Source organism: Panthera onca, chromosome D3 (genome assembly GCF_046562875.1).
Source record: "Panthera onca isolate mPanOnc1 chromosome D3, mPanOnc1 haplotype 2, whole genome shotgun sequence".
NCBI lineage: Eukaryota > Metazoa > Chordata > Mammalia > Carnivora > Felidae > Panthera > Panthera onca.
Window position 1 is genome coordinate 30,412,979 of NC_138350.1, and position 17,547 is coordinate 30,430,525.

The window sequence follows — 17,547 nt, forward strand, 5'->3', positions numbered from 1 at the left end:
AATACTATTCTCTGTTTCTTATCTACTAGTTCCTAATTTCTTTTAGGAGAAATGAAATACTGGGGCACCTGGGTGGCTCAGTCAGTTAAGCATCTGACTTCAGCGCAGGTCATCATCTCACGGCTTATGAATTCAAGCCCCACATCGGCTATCAACACAGAGCCCACTTTGGATCCTCTGTCTCCCGCCCTCTGCCCTTCCTCTGCTCATTCTCTCTTTCAAAATAAATAAACTTAGAAAGAAATTAAATACTGCTGGCAACACAGTATAAAGATAGACGGAGAATAGTCAGGGTCATAGCAACACATCAGATTCCTCCAGAAGACAAGGAAGCAAAGCAGTCTAAGATATCTGTAAGTGTATCACAGGACTTAGGAGCAGGCAGTGTTATTTAGCTTGTCCCACACTCCAAGTGATCTGTCTCCAGTCCTACCCACCCCAAACACACTGGTACCTACGGCAGACAATCCAGCAATCCTGACCTTCCCTAAATCTAAGGTCATTTAAAATCACTCAGATGCAGTGTCTGACTTCAGATCGACAATTAATAACTTTCTTTCCTCTCTAAAATGCCTTCTGTGTAGGCATTTCACTTGGAATTTAAAGAAATAAATCCTGAACCACTTATAAAAGCAATTAAGCAACAATTCTCTACTTTATTTTCACATTTAAAGAATCTTCTAGAGGAGCAACAGGTTCTTGTAATAGGAGTTTAATTAGATGAGGAGGAGTTTGAAGTACAGCTTCTACTTATCAGACTGTGACTCCAGCCCACAAATCCTCCAGTTTAGAATAGTGTAATTCATGAAAGACCACACTGATCCTGACATGCTAGAGTTTGGCTGCAATGTGGCCACTGCTCCTTTCCTACTGCTTTTCACATCTCTAACCTATCTCTCCCTCCACTGTCTGGGGGCATCTAATTCTTCATCTGCAAGCTATCACTAAAGTCCACACTGAGGTACAGAAACACAGTTCTAAACTATACCTAGTACCACCATGGCATTTGACCAAAGTTTTCCTTACATCATACTTTAGGACTGGCAGGATGTCTAAGATACCTAAGTCTCCACTTTGGGAAAAGTAATGAAATGTACAGGTTTAGGCACACATTTCTCAGTCTGATGGTCCTATAATCCCATTTCCACTAAGGGCACCAATATTCTGAGACAAACAGGCTCAACATGTTGGCTCTATTTGTATTTCTTCCTTTTCCTCTCTCTCCAATTCAGCAAGTCCTAAGAAAAATCCCTTCACAAAGGCTTCCATGAGGCCATGAGTACAAGTATGAATCAGCTGGGTTAGCTCTGTGACCTCAGGTAAGTTATTTAAGTGCTTTCTTATCTGTGAAAAGGAGATATTAGTGAGACTAGTTTACCCTTAAAGTTGTGAGGATTAAATAAGTTACAACATATGAAAAGGCTCCAGTCATGCTTGAGCACACGTTAAATATTCAATTATACCAACTATTATTACTTCCCAGATTTTACTACTTTTCCTTAGGCTCTCCTACAGCTATTTTCCCTATTATAGAAACTTCAGCACTTAAAACAGTTTGCCTAGCACTGCATTTATTTGTGTCTGTTTCTTTCATTAGATTGTAAACATCTGGGAAGTAGAGACTGCAACTGTTTACTTTGTTTATCCCCCAAAGCCCTTTCACAGAACTTTATGTAAGTTAATACTCAACATTTATCAAATAGATTGTCTCTGATTACCACTTATGCCTTCAACATAATCAACAAATACTTAAATGAACAGTGGGAACTACCTTTTATGTCCTCAGGACAGCTACATTAGGGTATTATCATCTTAACACGGAGGCCCTGGGTGATGCTTTCTCAGCATCCATTTGGTGAAGAACCACGGACTTCACAGATTTGCCAGGCCTCTAACTTCTCTTCCAAATACAGGTATCTCACTTCAGAATGTCTTTGTACCAGGCCCTTCCCAATCACACATCCCTCTAAAATATCCTGCTCATTGCTACTTCACTAAATGTTCTAGTACTTATTAATTATGCCTTTGTAGTCAACATCAGAGTGGCTAGAAACAAAATACATGGAAGTGTTCCATAAGCCAAAATTTCCAAAGAAATCTGAGGTAAAAACAGCAAATACAGATGCCTATGTAGTAACAATTAGGTAATGAAAATGTTTAAGAATGTTAAGGGTGCCTGGGTGGTCAGTCGGTTAAGCGACTGACTCTTGGTTTTAGCTCAGGTCATGATCTCATGGCTTTGCAGGTTGGAGCCCTGCACCAGGCTTTCAGCACACAGCCTGATTGGGATTCTCTCTCTCCTCTTTCTCTGCCCCTTCCTCACTCATGCTGTCTCTCTCATAATAAATAAAATAAACTTTAAAAAAAAAAAAGAATGCTCATGAAAGCTTATGTTAAGGAATGCCCTGCATATATTTTCTCTTGGCACTAAATAGCTGTGCAAGAAAAAGTGAGTTAGACACATACAGGGATTCTGTGTAAACATAAAACACACACACATACTAACGTATATCAAAAAATTCCAAAGTTTTCAAATTTTAACACACTCTGAAACAATCTTTGTAAATCCACACTGATGATATACTCACTTGTGGCTTCCCACTCTGACTTACTTAAGGTTCCCTAAAATTAAAAAAAAAAAAAAGAAAGAACATTTTAGATTGAATATGGAAGTACATAAACATGTATTTTTCAACAATGGACAGAAGTGCCCAAACAACCCTAGTTCGCTATAAATATAAGTTGACCCTTGAACGACACAGGCTTGAACTGTGCAGATATACTTATATGTGGACTTTTTCAATAAATGCCATACTGTAAACATGTTTTCCTTATGATTTTTAAATAACATTTTTTCTCTAGCTTACATTACTATAAGAATATAGTATACAATACATATACAAAATACGTATTAACTGATCATGTTACTGGTAAGGCTTATGGTCAACAGTTGGCTATTGTTAGTTACATTTTGGGGAATCAAAAGTTATAGGCTTACTTCTGACTGCATGGGGAGTCAGCAACCCAACCCTCACATTGTTCAAGGGTCAACTGTATACATAATTTACTTTTAATATTACTGTGATCTAAATATATCAAAAAAGTCAATGAGACTTTAATGTTATCCTCTCAATTGTGCTCTCCTGCCTAATTCTCTAAACTACCGATTCTCAACCAAAGGGTGAATCTGTGTAAAGAGGGTATTCGTGTGTGTGTATAATTGGAAAAAGCATCAATTTTATATTTTTAACGTGGAAAATGAAAACATTAAAAAGCCTCTCTTGAACATCCAATAGCATTGTAGGAAGAAATAAGATTTTTGTGTTTTTACAAAGGAATCACAACATACATATCATACAAAAGAAATAAATTATATTTTAAAGTTACTAAAATACTAAAAAACACATTGATATAGTAATATATGTGCTACTTTGTCCATGTCCTTAGACTAACAAGATAGAGTAGCCATTCCAGTAATTAATGTGATTGTGAAGAAGTGATAAATGTAAACAATAGTCTAAGATTTCAGCAGAAATGTGTTATGAAAATATCTGTAATTTCTATTGATGACAATCACAGCTATATCTAATACCACTGTGGTACTGTCACATTCTTAATTAAAGAAATGTGAGCTTGCATGCAGAAGTCATTGAAAATGGAGATGTAATTTTTCTCCATCAAAGTTCATGAGCCCCTGAATTTTACCTCCGGAACACAGTGAGTCAGCAGTGCCCAGGTTAAGATATAATGATATAGCAAGGAACTCTCCAACCAAGCTTACAACTTTCTCCCCATCCTTACTGCCTCAGAAATAGGACTCAGTTCTCAGTACTGAAATACATTTTATTTTATATTCTATGCCTATAAAAAGGGGAAACAGACTAACAGGTATCTGATTTGTAAACTAGTGAAATAATTTCATAAGTCTCCATATACTATATGCTTTTTTTTTTTCATTTTCTATAAAACATGCTACAAATGAAAACTTACCAAAGGTAACCTTACTTGACTGTTTTTCATGTAATCTGCTGCATGTTCATAGTCATCCACCTTCTCAGAAGCAAGTTTGGAATTCTCGTTTGCAGGATATGGCTAGGGAAACCAGGGAAATTCCTAGTTAGGCAATTAAATGAAACTTACAATTCGGAATTAAAAATACTAAATCACAAAAATAAAATACTTAAGAAAATCCTTAAGTATTATTTCAGGAATACAAACTACACATACTTTTGAAATGTGAAAAAAATGGGTGAAGAGAATCCTCTCCTAACAAAGCAGTTGTTATGGTCAACTTTGATGATAATCATAGGATATTTACAGTTGGACAAAACTGGTCCACTTAGCAGCAAACATTTGCATCTCCCTGACTCCCAGTGAAAGTTTTTCTGTTATAACACAAAACTGAAGGAAGTTATTATCAAAAGAGCTAAATATTGGGGCACCTGGGTGGCTCAGTCGGTTAATAGTCCAACTTCAGCTCGGGTCATGATCTCAAGGTCCATGAGTTCGAGCCCCGCGTCAGGCTCTGTGCTGCCAGCTCAGAGCCTGGAGCCTGCTTCAGATTCTGTGTCTCCCTCTCTCTCTGCCCCTCCCCTGCTCATGCTCTATCTCTCTGTCTCAAAGATAAATAAAAACATTAAAAAAATTAAAAAAAAAAAAGAGCTAAATATTAATTTAAACATTATGGTGATATAGTAGCCATCAGAAGCATGAACAGAAATTAGAATACAGATGAAAAACTTGAAATGCCGAGAGGAATATGCTGGTGGGGAGATAGGCCCCTAGGCTTGCCTTGTCCCATGAATACAACTAAGTATCAAATCATCCTAAATACTCCAGAAATTGATCTGAAGACTGGCAAAACAAACTCCACAACTTAAAAGTAGAGAAAGGGTCACAGTGAAGGTAAGAAGAGCAGAGACATGGTTTGGGACAGAAACCAATAGTGGCCACTCTGGTGGGGAGAAAGCTGCAGTCACAGAAAAGGGCAAGAGACAGACCAACACATAAGGGAATGCACAGGGAGAACAAATCCCCATAGCCATTGGCCTGGAAATAGAGAAGGCCTGAATTTTATGAGTTCCTGCAACCAGTGGGGCTTAAAGCCTGGAGTTTTAAAGGTCAGCATGCTTGGCTCTGGGAGAGCTCAGAGGGCATTGAACCTACTATTGAAGAAAAGGCAGGGCAAACAGCCTGCAGACATACAGTGTGGAAACAGTCATCTGAAAATTGCCTGGACCACACAGCAGGGAGGTTAAATGTGTCCCAGAGAGACTATGTTCACAAAGAGACCCCTAAGGGAACAAGGGAACTGGCTGGCACCATTTCCTTCCCCCACCCCTCAGCATAAACATAGAGCCATGTGCAGGAACCAATGCACTCCAACACTCACTACCTAACTTCTTACACCAAGCCTTGCCCTGCCTATACTCTAGTGGAACCGCCCTTCCCAGTCATGCTTGCCTTAGTCCCAACGAGATGGGCCCCCTTTAGCAGAAGACCAGCCCAACCCCCTGCCCACAATTCATCTCCCTAGCCGGTGTTTTGCAGGGCCTTGGTTCCAGGGGCAGTGGCAAGAGGTCCCATTTCACAAGCAGACCACAGCACACCTAGGTAAAATGTCCCACATTCAGGTTAGGGAACAAACCCTGCTCACAACAGGCAAAAAAAAAACAAAAAAACCTCTACAAACGACTGGCGTGAAGGATAAAAAGACCAGGACACATTAGTAGAGCATACACAGCACACAACGGAGATACACCTGGAAGTGCCAGGCCCTGGGGGCCAGGGAACACTACACAGCGCAGTACTATGGGACTTGTTCTTCATAAAGCCATTATGCTCAAGAACAGGAAATATAGTTGACTTTCCTAATACACAGAGACTTAGACAAAATGAGAAGACAGAGGAATTTGTCCCAAATGAAGAACACTACAAGGCCACGATCAGAGACCTAAGTGAAATACATAGAAGTATATGCCTGATGGAGAATTTAGAGCAATGATCATACAGATACTCACTGGACTTGAGGAAAAAATGAAGGACATCATCAGTGAGGCCATTAATGCAGATAAGGAATAACACAGCAGAGATAAAGGGCTCAATAAATGAAATGAGAAACACACCCAATGGAATGAACAGCGGCAGGGTGGAAGAAGCAGAGGAACAAATTAATGACCTGGAAAACAGAGTAATGGAAAGTAATCAAGCTGAACAAAAGAGAGAAAAAAGAATTATGCAAAATGAGAATAAACTTAGGGAACTCAGTGACTCCATCAAATGCAGTAACATTCATATTACAGGAGTCCCAGAAGAAGAAAGAGAAAAAGGGGCAGATAATTTATTTGAAGAAATATTAGCTGAAAGCTTCCCTACTCTGAGGAAGAAAGTGAATATCCAGATCCAGGAAGCAGAGGACCCCCATGAAAATCAACAAAAGCAGATCCACATCAAAACATGCTGTTATTAAAATGGCAAAATATGGTGATAAAGAAAAAACACTAAAGGCAGCAAGGCAAAAGAAGTCATTAACTTACAAGGGAAAACCCATAAGGCTAGCAAGCGATTTTTCAAAAGAAACTGTGCAAGCCAGAAGGGAGTAGAATGACATAGTGAAAGTGCTGAATGGGAAAAATACGCAGCCAAGAATACTCTATCCAGCAAAGCTATCATTTAGAATAGAAGGAGAGATAAAAAGTGTCCCAGACAAACAAAAACTAAAGGAGTCTGTGACCACTAAACTGGCTATGCAAGAGATATTGAAGAGGATTGTCCTAAGTGGAAAGGCCAAAAATGACAGTATGAAGGTAGGAAACACAAAAGCAGAAAAAATGAGTATTTCTATAAAAACTCAAAGAATTCACAAAATAAAAAGATGTAAAGCTATATACCTAAAACGTGGAGAGGAGAAGAATAAAGAATGGGTTCAAACTCAAATGACCATCAAGTTAATACAGACTGCTGTATACAGAAGATGTTCTATAAAAACCTAATGGTAACCACAAATCCAAAACCACTAATAAATAAGCAAAGAATAAAGACAAAGAAATCCAAATATATCACTAAAGGAAACCAGTAAACCATGAAAGAGAGAAAGACAAGAAAAGATCAGGGAAAATCTCCAGAAACAACCACAAAACAAATAATAAAATGGTAATAAATATATACCTATCAATAATTACTTTGAATGTAAATGGACTAAACACTCCATTTGTAAATGGACTAAACACTCTAATCAAAAGACACAGGGTGAGAGAATGGATAAAAAACAAGACCCAGAGCGCCTGGGTGGCTCAGGCAGTTGAGTGTCCAACTCCTGATTTTGTTTCAAGTCATGATCCCAAAGTCACGGGATTGAGCCTCACCATCAGGCTCCATGCTGAGTGGAGAGCCTGCTTGAGATTCTCTCTCACCCTTTGCCCCTACCCTGCTCGTGCTCTCTAAAATAAACAACAACAAGAGACTCATTTTAGACCTAAGATTGAGAGCGAGGGGATGGAGAAACATTCATCATGCAAATAGATGTCAAAAGACTGCTGGGTAGCAATACTTACAACACACAAAATACACTTTAAAACAAAAACTGTGACAAAAGGCCAAGAAGGACACTAGATCATAAAAGGGACAATCCATCAAGAAGACAGAATGATTGTAAATATTTATGGCCCCAATATGAAAGCACCCAAGTACTTGGGTAAAACAATAAGAATATATAAACAATAAGAAACAATAAGAATATTAAGAATATTAATAAGAAATATAAGAAATATAAGCAGTAAGAAATATAAACAATAATATAAAACAATAAGAAATATAAAGGAACTGATGATAATACAATAATAGTCGGGGACTTTAACATCCCACCTACATCAATGGACAGATAATCTAAACAGAAAATCAACAAGAAAACAATGGCTTTGAATGACACACTGGACCAGATGGATTTAACAGATATATTCAGGACATTCCATCCTAAAACAGCAGAATGCACATTCTTTTCAGGTACACATGGAATATTCTTTTAAAATAGATCACAATTAGGCCACAAAACAAAGCTTAACAAATTCAAAAAGATAGAAATCACACCATGTACCTTTTCTGAACACAACACTATGAAACCAGAAGTCAAACACAAGAAAAAATCTGGAAAGACCATGAATACACGGAGGTTAAACAATATGCTACTAAACAATGAATGGGTCAACCAGTAAATAAAAGAATAAATTTAAACAGTACATGGAAACAAATGAAAATTAACACACAACAATCCAAAACTTCTGGGATGCAATAAGGCAGTTCTAACAGGGAAGTTTATAGCAATACAGGCCTACCTCAAGAAGGAAGAAAAATCTCAAATACACAACTTAACCTTACATCTAAAGGACCTAGGAAAAGAACAACAAATTAAACCTAAAATCAACAGAAGGAAGGAAATAATAAAGATTAGAGCAGAAATAAATGATATAGAAACTAAAAAAATCCAAAAAACAAAAAATAAACAATACATCAATTAAACCAGGAGCTGGTTCTTTGAAAAAAATTGATAATTGAAATTGATAAATCTCTAGCCAGACTCAACAAGAAAAAAAGGGAAAGGACCCAAATAAATAGAAACACAAATGAGAGAGGAGAAATAACAACCAACACCACAGAAGTACAAACATAAAATATAAGAGAATCTTATGGAAAACTATAGGCAAACAAATTGTGACAACCTAGAAGAAATGGATAAATTTCCAGAAACATATAAATTACAAAAACTGAAACAGGAAGAAACAGAATATGTGAACAGACATTGAATCAGTAATCAAAAAACTCCCAAAAAACCAAAGTGCAGGACATTTAAAGAAGAGTTAAAATCTATTCTTTTCAAACTATTCCAAAAAAAAAAAAAAAATGGAAAAGAAAACTTCGAAATTCATTCTGTGAGGCCAACACTGCCCTGATACCAACATCAGATAAAGACATCACAAAAGAAGAGAACTATAGGCCAATATCTCTGATGAACATAGATGCAAAAATCCTCAACAAAATAACTAGTAAACCAAGTCCAACAGTACATATAAAAATATCATTCACCAGAATCAAGTAGGATTTATTAATGGGTTGCAAGGGTGGTTCAATATTCATGAATCAATTGTGATATACCACATCAATAAGAGAAAGGAGAAAAACCATATGATCATTTCAACAGACACAGAAAAGTATTTGACAAAGTATAACACCCATGCATGATAAAAACCCTCAACAAAGTAGGTTTAGGGGGAACATACCTCAACATAGTAAAAGCCATATATGAAAAACCCAGTTAACATCATTCTTAATGGGGAAAACTGAAAGCCTTTCCCTTAAAAACCAAGGAACAAGATAGGATGTCCACTCTCATCATTTTTATTCAGCATAGTACTAGAAGTCCTACCCACAGCAATCAGACAACAGAAAGAAATAAAAGGCATCCAAATTGGTAAGGAAGAAGTAAAACAAGAAAAAGACTGAATACAGGGAACAAACTGATGGTTATCAGAGGGCAGTTGGTAGTGGGGGAGGGGGGTGAGATGGGTGAAATAGGGTATGGGGATTAAGGAGTCCACTTGTCCTGATGAGCACCAGGTAATTAAAATAAAAAATTAAAAATACATATGAAAAATGAATCAACAGAGAACCCTGTGAGTTCAAGAAGGTAAGGAAAATAATCCAGCTTCCAAAATACAGGCAGTCTCCATATTTCTCTAAGAATTTGAAGGGCTACACATACACAAAAATGCTGTTTTAAGGCTATGCTGGCCAAATGTTTATTCAAATTACTTCAAGTGCTATTTTTAATCCATCTCAAGTAACATCCCTTTATACTATGAAGTGTACTGCTTTGTAATATATGTAAATGAAACCATAATGAACTACATAGAATACTTAATATTTAACAACCATCTACTCTACAAAGGTTATATATTCTAATTTCTTTGTCTTTTTACAACAAACCAGCCAGCAAAGAATCACTTCAGACCTAGATCTTCCTAGTAAATTTTTAAGAAAATGTTTCAGGGGCACCTGGATGGCTCAGTCAGTTAAGCATCTGACTTTGGCTCAGGTCATGATCTCAAGGTTCATGAATTTGAATGCCACATCTGGCTCTCTGCCGTCAGCACAGAGCCTGCTTCAGATCCTCTGTCTCTCTCTCTCTGCCCCTCCCCAGTTAAGGCACACATGAGCTCTCTCTCCCTCTCAAAACTAAATAAACACTAAAAAAGAAAGAAAGAAAGAAAGAAAGAAAGAAAGAAAGAAAGAAAGAAAGAAAGAAAGAAAAAGATAGATCCAGGAATGTCTACTTTGCTATCTTCCTTTTTCCCTTCTTTAAATGTATCCCACAGTAAGCTCAGACATTAGAAATTTGGTTGTTTACTATTTAAAAAGTACTTAGCTTTTTGGAGTCCCATATTGCTATAATCAGCCACTTTACCTTTTATGGTATCTTAATACAAGGGATATAAGAAACACCACTTTTAAGTGTTTTTGAAACTTTAATCCCACATCTTGTGGTTTCATCCTATTATAAAGCTTCAAAACTTTAATGTGAATGACTGCAAACTATTCTGTTGTAAATATGCTCTTCAAAGTATCAGTATAAGATTCCTCCATGTGATTATCTGCCTCTCACTAGACATCTCTCTCCCCTCTCAATCACTTTAAAAGACCAAACAACATATGACTATAAAGCTGCAAAACTGATTATTCTTTTGAAAGCAGGTGAAAGAAAAGAAAACAGGTGTCAGGATTTTATAACCATAGTGCCTTGAGTCTTTTCATTCTTCCTTCCCTCTGCTACAGTGCTCTAGGAGAGCAAAGTTATTGGTTCTATTGCTGAACCTCTGGGTCAGCTCAAGGCTGGCGGCTTTAGGAAAAGATTTTTTTTTTAATAGCAAACATCAGAAAACAGATCCATTTAAAACTCTAACAGAGACTAAAACAATTAGCATTCTGACTGTGTCTCTGGTCTTCACACCCCTCCAAACCATCCTCTATACTACCATCTGAGTCATGTTCCCACTCGTGGGACATGTTGTCTCCTGCTCAAAGTCCTTTATAGACTTGCAGAAGTAACTTGGTGAAGAAATAGGAAAAACCAAAGAACTTTTTCAAATTACATGCTATTACATTCATGTATGTTCCCAGAAGGATAAGTCATATCCTCAAAGGCAACACTGGGGGAAAAGGAAGACTGGAGAACCACTTTGCTAAAGAAAAGTTTTTCATACTTCTTCAAACATCCCCTACTCTTTCATGCTTCTCTGCCTTCACTCTTAGTTTACTATTTTCACAAAAGACCCTTTCGGATAAGCACTGCACTTTGAGTATTTCATTACTGCAATTCTCATATTGTACTGAATAACTGGCTTGAATGTTTATCTCCTCAACATACCATAAGATCCTTGAAGAAAGGGGACCCTGCTATCCCATATCCCACTCTCCACATACAATTTCGAAAAAACTACACATATCAAGTCATTACATACATGCTAAGAGAAAAATATAAATAACTGATCATCGTACATGCAAAGCACCACCAAGTTAAGGACGACAAACTACAGGCATGTGTGTATGATTTGTGTACACACACTTTTTCTAGTTTTCTTTTCTCTCTCAAAACAAAAACAAACCTCTCCTGCTAACATAAAGCAAATACAAATATTCTTAATTCTAAAATACAGAAAATATAACCAATGAAGAATGTAACATTTTAGTGGTTAGTAGTTTCAAAAGATAACAGGATTTAAAGAGGATCTTTCCACTCAAAATTGGGAAAGCTGTATGGATGCAATTGCAGCAGGAGATTTGTTTGAAAACCACCTATAAAAACTAAAGAATATCTTAGGTTTACAACTTTGTGGCCTTGAAAAACTCATGTATCCTCTCTGAACCTAAGATGGCCCATTTTAAACTGTGGAAGGGGACTGTTTTGCCTACTTCATGGGGGTAATTAGCAAAATAAGTGAGTATGCTTGCAGTACTTTAAAAAATATTCTAAATTGAACGAACTCTCTAAAGAAGTTTAATAACCATTTGATTAATATGATCCTGTTGATAATTACAAAAATGTTCACTATTTCAGATCTCATTAAATACTGAAAAAGGACATAATGAAAACTAGTCAATGGCTATACACTGTATTTAACGCTTGTATAGAAGCTGCCATTGCTGCAATTTGGGAAAGCAGAGAAGAATCCAGGAGTTAAAACAGGTCTCAGCAACAATATAGTCTAAAAGACCAGAATCTTGCTAGATAGTCACCAAAGAACAAAACTAGGCATGGTATGAGCTCATCTTAGATCCTGGTCAGGAAGATTTTAAATTACTAATGTAACCAAAGGGCATTATTGTGAAGAAGTAATGTAATCTTGCACCCCAGGGGATATTTGGTAACATCTGGAGTCATTTTTGGCTCACAACTGGGGGCAGGGGTACTACTGACATCTAGTGCATAGATGCCAGAGATGATGTTCAATATCCTGTGACTAGAACAGCCCTTCACAACAAAGAAATTACCCAGTCCAAAATGCCAACAATCCTGAGGTTAAGAAATCCTATCTTAAAACAGTCTATGTAGAAAACAGAATTTGATGACAGTGCCATTCATTTATTCATTCCAGTATTTCCTGAGCAGCCATGAAGGAAAGTTCCTGTAATGAGCTCTGTCCTGGGTGCTGAAGGGTCTAGAGCAGTTAAGAATAATCTGTGTGATTTATATAAATATTGAGCATCTATATGGTCTTGAAAGGAATCTCAGAAACAGTCAAACAAGTTTATCATGACCTAGAATTTCTAAATACTTACCTCCAGGGCCTGCATTCGTTTTAACAGCATTTTATTTTCACTGTTCTTAACCTTTTCTTCATAGAATTCCAGAAATGTTTTTTTGTAGACTAGTTTCATATTGTACTTCTTTGCCATTCTGTCCAAAATAGATTACTTAATTAAAACACTTCCACATTATTTATAATTCCTCAATAGTTTACTTTCACACAACAGTGACAACTTCTGGGCATCACTAAAAAAACTATCATTATAAATTCACAATAGGATGATACAAAATGAGTGAAGAGCAACATACCAATAATTACATCTATAAGAAAACATGTATTCTCAATCTCAATGGGCCACAGGTGACTCTATTACTGTAATAAATGGGTCATGAAAGTAAAAGGAAAGGCTGTGAGACAGGGATGAAAGCTGTAAGGAACATTTTTCTATAAATTTCATTTATTTAACTTAATCCCTTACAGTGGCATTGAAAACAGCTGCCATTCCTTTTTAAAATATTCTTTCATCTCTTGGATTCTCTAGCAAAAGACACTATTAATTTTTATAATACACCTGTAGCTGCTTCTTCACAGTTTGTTTTACAAATGCCTTTTACCCAACTTGTAAATTTTAATGTTCTGAAGAGTTTGGCCCAGAGCCTTACTCATTTTCTCTTTCCTGACTTTACACAGCATGCCAACAGCTATCTGTAGTTCAGCTCTCTCGTCACTCATTTATTCCACTGCTTCCTAGAAATCTCCACTGAGACATCCAGGATGTGTCACAGGAATTCTCTAACTTTCCAAATCCAAGGCTGAATCCCACTAGACCATTCTGCCAATCTTTATTTCAGTAAATCCATCTAATGATTCATGCCAGAAACTTCAGAGTTCTCCATGCCTCTTCTCTCCAATGCCCGCTGTGTTCAACACACACATTCTCTGTTTACCTATAAAATATACTTCAAATAGGTCTTCTTACCCCTTCATTGGCCACCATCTTGCTTTAACCACCACCACCACCACCACTCAGCTGTACTACTTCACTAGGTTCCATGCTTCTATTCTTACTCTCCCTCAATGAATATTTCAACTGCAACCAGATTGAGCTTTCAAAAATACACACATGTCACTTTCCCCCTTTACGCCCTTCACTGGATCTCCAGCACACAATTCAAAAGGCTTCAGCATGGCCTTTAAGGCACTCATCTATAAAGGAATGCTGCTTTAGGGCATCTGGCTGGACCAGTTGGTACAGCATACAACTCTTGATCTTGGTGTTGTGAGCTCGAGCCCCATACTGAGTGTAGAGCTTACTTTAAAAAAAAAGGAAAATGCTCCTTATCTTGAGCCACTTGGGCCCTCATTCCTTATGACCACACAATGGCCTTCCTTTAGCTCCTTGAAAGAGCCAAGCCCTTTCCCATTTCAGGGCCTTCATACATATTGTCACTTATACCTGGAACATTCTCCCTTCCAGTCTTCAACTGGCCAACTTCTATTCATCCTTTAGATGTTGACTTAAACATCACTTCTTCCTAGGTGGACTCCAAAATCCTCAATTACATTAGGTCTCCCTGTTATACTCGTTTTTTTCCTCACTGCATTTGTTAAAATTTATATATATATATATATATATATATATATATATATATACACACACACACATATAATTTTTATATATATATATATATATATATATATATATATATATCAAAATTCATATATGATCTCAGGCAGCAGATAAAGGAGGAGATGAAGGGAAAATAATTCTGAAAGAGTCCACGAGAAGACTTGCGAGATGACAGTTGAGGGAACAGAGAGAATGGAAACATTTGAGAGCCACTGGATTTGTATGTAAGAGGCATCTGTAAGGCCTCCCCATAATTTGAATTAGCCTTCCTTGGAAAGACAACATGAGCAAAGAAAAGAGTCTCTTCTATTTTTGGCAGTTCATGAAACTCATAAATCTACAAAATAAGGCTTTAGAAATAAAACCAAGCTTAATGCCTGAGAAATACCATAATTACAAAGAACTGAGACTCAGTTTGACCAATTTGAATGGGTTTGCCATATAAAAAGCTAATTATATTTTTGATCAGTTTCTTAACAAAATGGCAAAAGGGCATCTCAAAATCCTGTGCATTTTCAGATTGTCCCACTGAATGTATAGCTGTTTTAGTAATTAATTTTTTAAAACTTTAGATATTATAGAGATGACTTGACACTTTACACATGCATCACCATTAAGCAATTTAAGTACAAAAGACTGCTAGTGCTTCCTTAGCATTTAAAAAAAGTTTCATTATAGCCTTTATCTTTTTGGTTCTACTCAAATCACCAACTTTGTTAACCAAAAACACCAAGCTAACATACTAAACATACGAAATGACATACTAAAAAAATTTAATTTCTTCTTTTAGAAAGAGCATAAACATTTCACAAGAGTTTACTAATGTTAAGGGGGGAAAAGTGATTTAAAGTTTTAAATTTTACAGCTTATATAAATTGTACATAACATTTTTCTCATGTTCAGTCCCATGCTATTTGATTTTCTCATACTATTGTATAAAACTTTTATATATTGTAGAATCCTAAAAATCTTGTATCTATAGTTTTATAAGCTGACTGAGGCACAACTCAAGTAATCACCAACTCAAAATAAGTAGCAAATAAAGCTTTTTCTTCAATAAAAGACTTTTGTCTTTAAAAGTACGAAATCAACTTAGGTTTGGTCAACTGTGACACGGCCTTAGATTTGACTTTTCCACTTTCCGTCTCAGGGAAACCTCCAAGGCCCAGGGGTCTCATAAGTCCTTGAAGCCTGGATAGCCCAAATTTCCCTATGTCTGTAGTTTGCCAAGACTCTTAGGTCCAGGTGCACGAGTGAATACATTCCTGAATCAGGATATTATTATTAACACTGCCTGTGAGACACAGGCAATTTCAAAGCTATAGTGAAATGTAAAACAACTTTTAATACCTATCCTTGTCAAAAGAGGATCATTTTATATTACCAAAGTTACTAATAGTTTTTTTAAAAAATCTTTCTCTATTTGCAATGTAAGGTATTTTCTGCCACAAGTTGAAGGCAACAGGTTCCTTTCTTACCTACAGGATAAAGTAATTCTAAGGATGAAAGAAAACTAAATAAGCAAGGCTATTAGAGACCTATGGCACAAAACTGGATATGACGTTATTTTTTTTTTTTCTTTTTCTTTACAAGGCTATACTTTTTCTTTGGGTTCTATGTAAAGTAAGGAATGAATGGAAAGACTGATTTTTTCCCCCTTTTTTTCACTCTTAAGGCAAAAAGAGAAGAATAACAGATTAATGACATTCTTACTCATTTAGCAATGGAAAATAGACCAAGAATTCAGGGACATCCACAACACCTTCCAAGTTGAAGTCATATTTGCAGCCAAATAAAGGATAATCTCCTTTCTTCTGAAATTTCACAGTATATATCTCATTTCCAAATGATTCTGTTTCTGAAACTTCAAGGCGTCTTCTGTTAAAGGTTATCCCCAAAACAAAATAAAAAGATTAAAGTTGTTATTAGCTTAGACTTATTTTGATCAGATTATGCATATGAAAAAACTACCGGATTTTTAATTGGATTTCAGCTACTTTTAAGAAGCAATAAAGTAAAAGATAATGAACAATTACACTCATAAAATTAGGCTAGAAATTGGTTTCACCACTCATGACTCCTGGGTAAGTCTTTGTGTATCTGATCCGGAGTTTGTCTAGCACTATAACCTCTGGCTGGATATAGCATCGGTCTCCAATTTATACATAAAAATGTTTTAAAGATCCATCTGTATATCTATTTTTTGACCTTAAATGTTGAGTATCTACTCAAATACATTACCAAAGTGCTCAGCCCTTATCACAGTTCATGAGATTGACCCCTGGTAGGGCTCTCCTTCTCTCTCTCTGCCCCTCCCCATTTGTGCACACATTCTCTCTCTCTCTCTCTCTCCCCCTCTCTCAAAATAAACTTAAGGAAAAAAAAAAACTTAACTCTGAGTAGCTTATAAGCCATGTATCAAAAGTACTTACATCAGTTCAAAGCTATTGGGAGTGGTACCAATAAAATAGCCTCCAGGGTTCAGTCTCTCACAAGCATTTCTGAGCATCATGTCAGCCTGCTCATAGGACTCAAATGAGTAGTGACAGACAAACTGACAACTGCAGATATCAAAGCACATTTCTGGGTCACGAAATTTGTCAATTAGAAGTTCCTGAAACAAATTAAAAATTAAAACGGGTCAACAGGGCACCTGGGTGGCTCAATTGGCTAAGCATCTGACTTCGTCTCAGGTCATGATCTTACGGTTCATGAGTTCAAGCCCCGTGTTGGGCTCTGTGCTGACAGCTCAGAGCCTAGAGCCTGCTTTGGATTCTATGTCTCCCTCTCTCTCCCTGCCCCTACCCTGCTCACACTCTGTTTCTGTCTCTCAAAAAGTGAATAAACATTAAAAAAAATATATTAAAAAATAAAATACAATGGGTCAAGATTTTGAAGCTAACTACAACATAAAAAATTTTTAGTAACATAATTTGTAGAATTGGGGTCCTTTTTTTTTTAATTTTTTTAATGTTTATTTTTTATTTTTGAGACAGAAACAGAGCATGAGCAGGGGAGGGGCAGAGAGAGAAGGGAGACACAGAATCCGAAACAGGCTCCAGGCTCTGAGCTGCCAGCCCAGAGCCCAATGGGGGGCTCGAACTCACCAACCATGAGATC

General features: G+C 36.7%; 1 protein-coding gene across 5 annotated transcripts in view; it reads right to left on the bottom strand.

Moving 5' to 3' along the window:
• RNMT (RNA guanine-7 methyltransferase) overlaps window positions 1-17,547 on the bottom strand; it is a 45,821-nt gene that overhangs the window by 16,425 nt on the left and 11,849 nt on the right. For all 5 annotated transcript variants that reach the window (XM_060613132.2, XM_078435473.2, XM_060613133.3 and 2 more), the window contains exons 6-10: window positions 16,860-17,041; window positions 16,141-16,305; window positions 12,829-12,946; window positions 3,991-4,092; window positions 2,589-2,622 (exon numbers count right to left, since the gene is read on the bottom strand). In XM_060613132.2, the coding sequence (XP_060469115.1) occupies window positions 2,589-2,622; window positions 3,991-4,092; window positions 12,829-12,946; window positions 16,141-16,305; window positions 16,860-17,041 (601 nt within the window). The remainder of the gene's footprint in view (window positions 1-2,588; window positions 2,623-3,990; window positions 4,093-12,828; window positions 12,947-16,140; window positions 16,306-16,859; window positions 17,042-17,547) is intronic.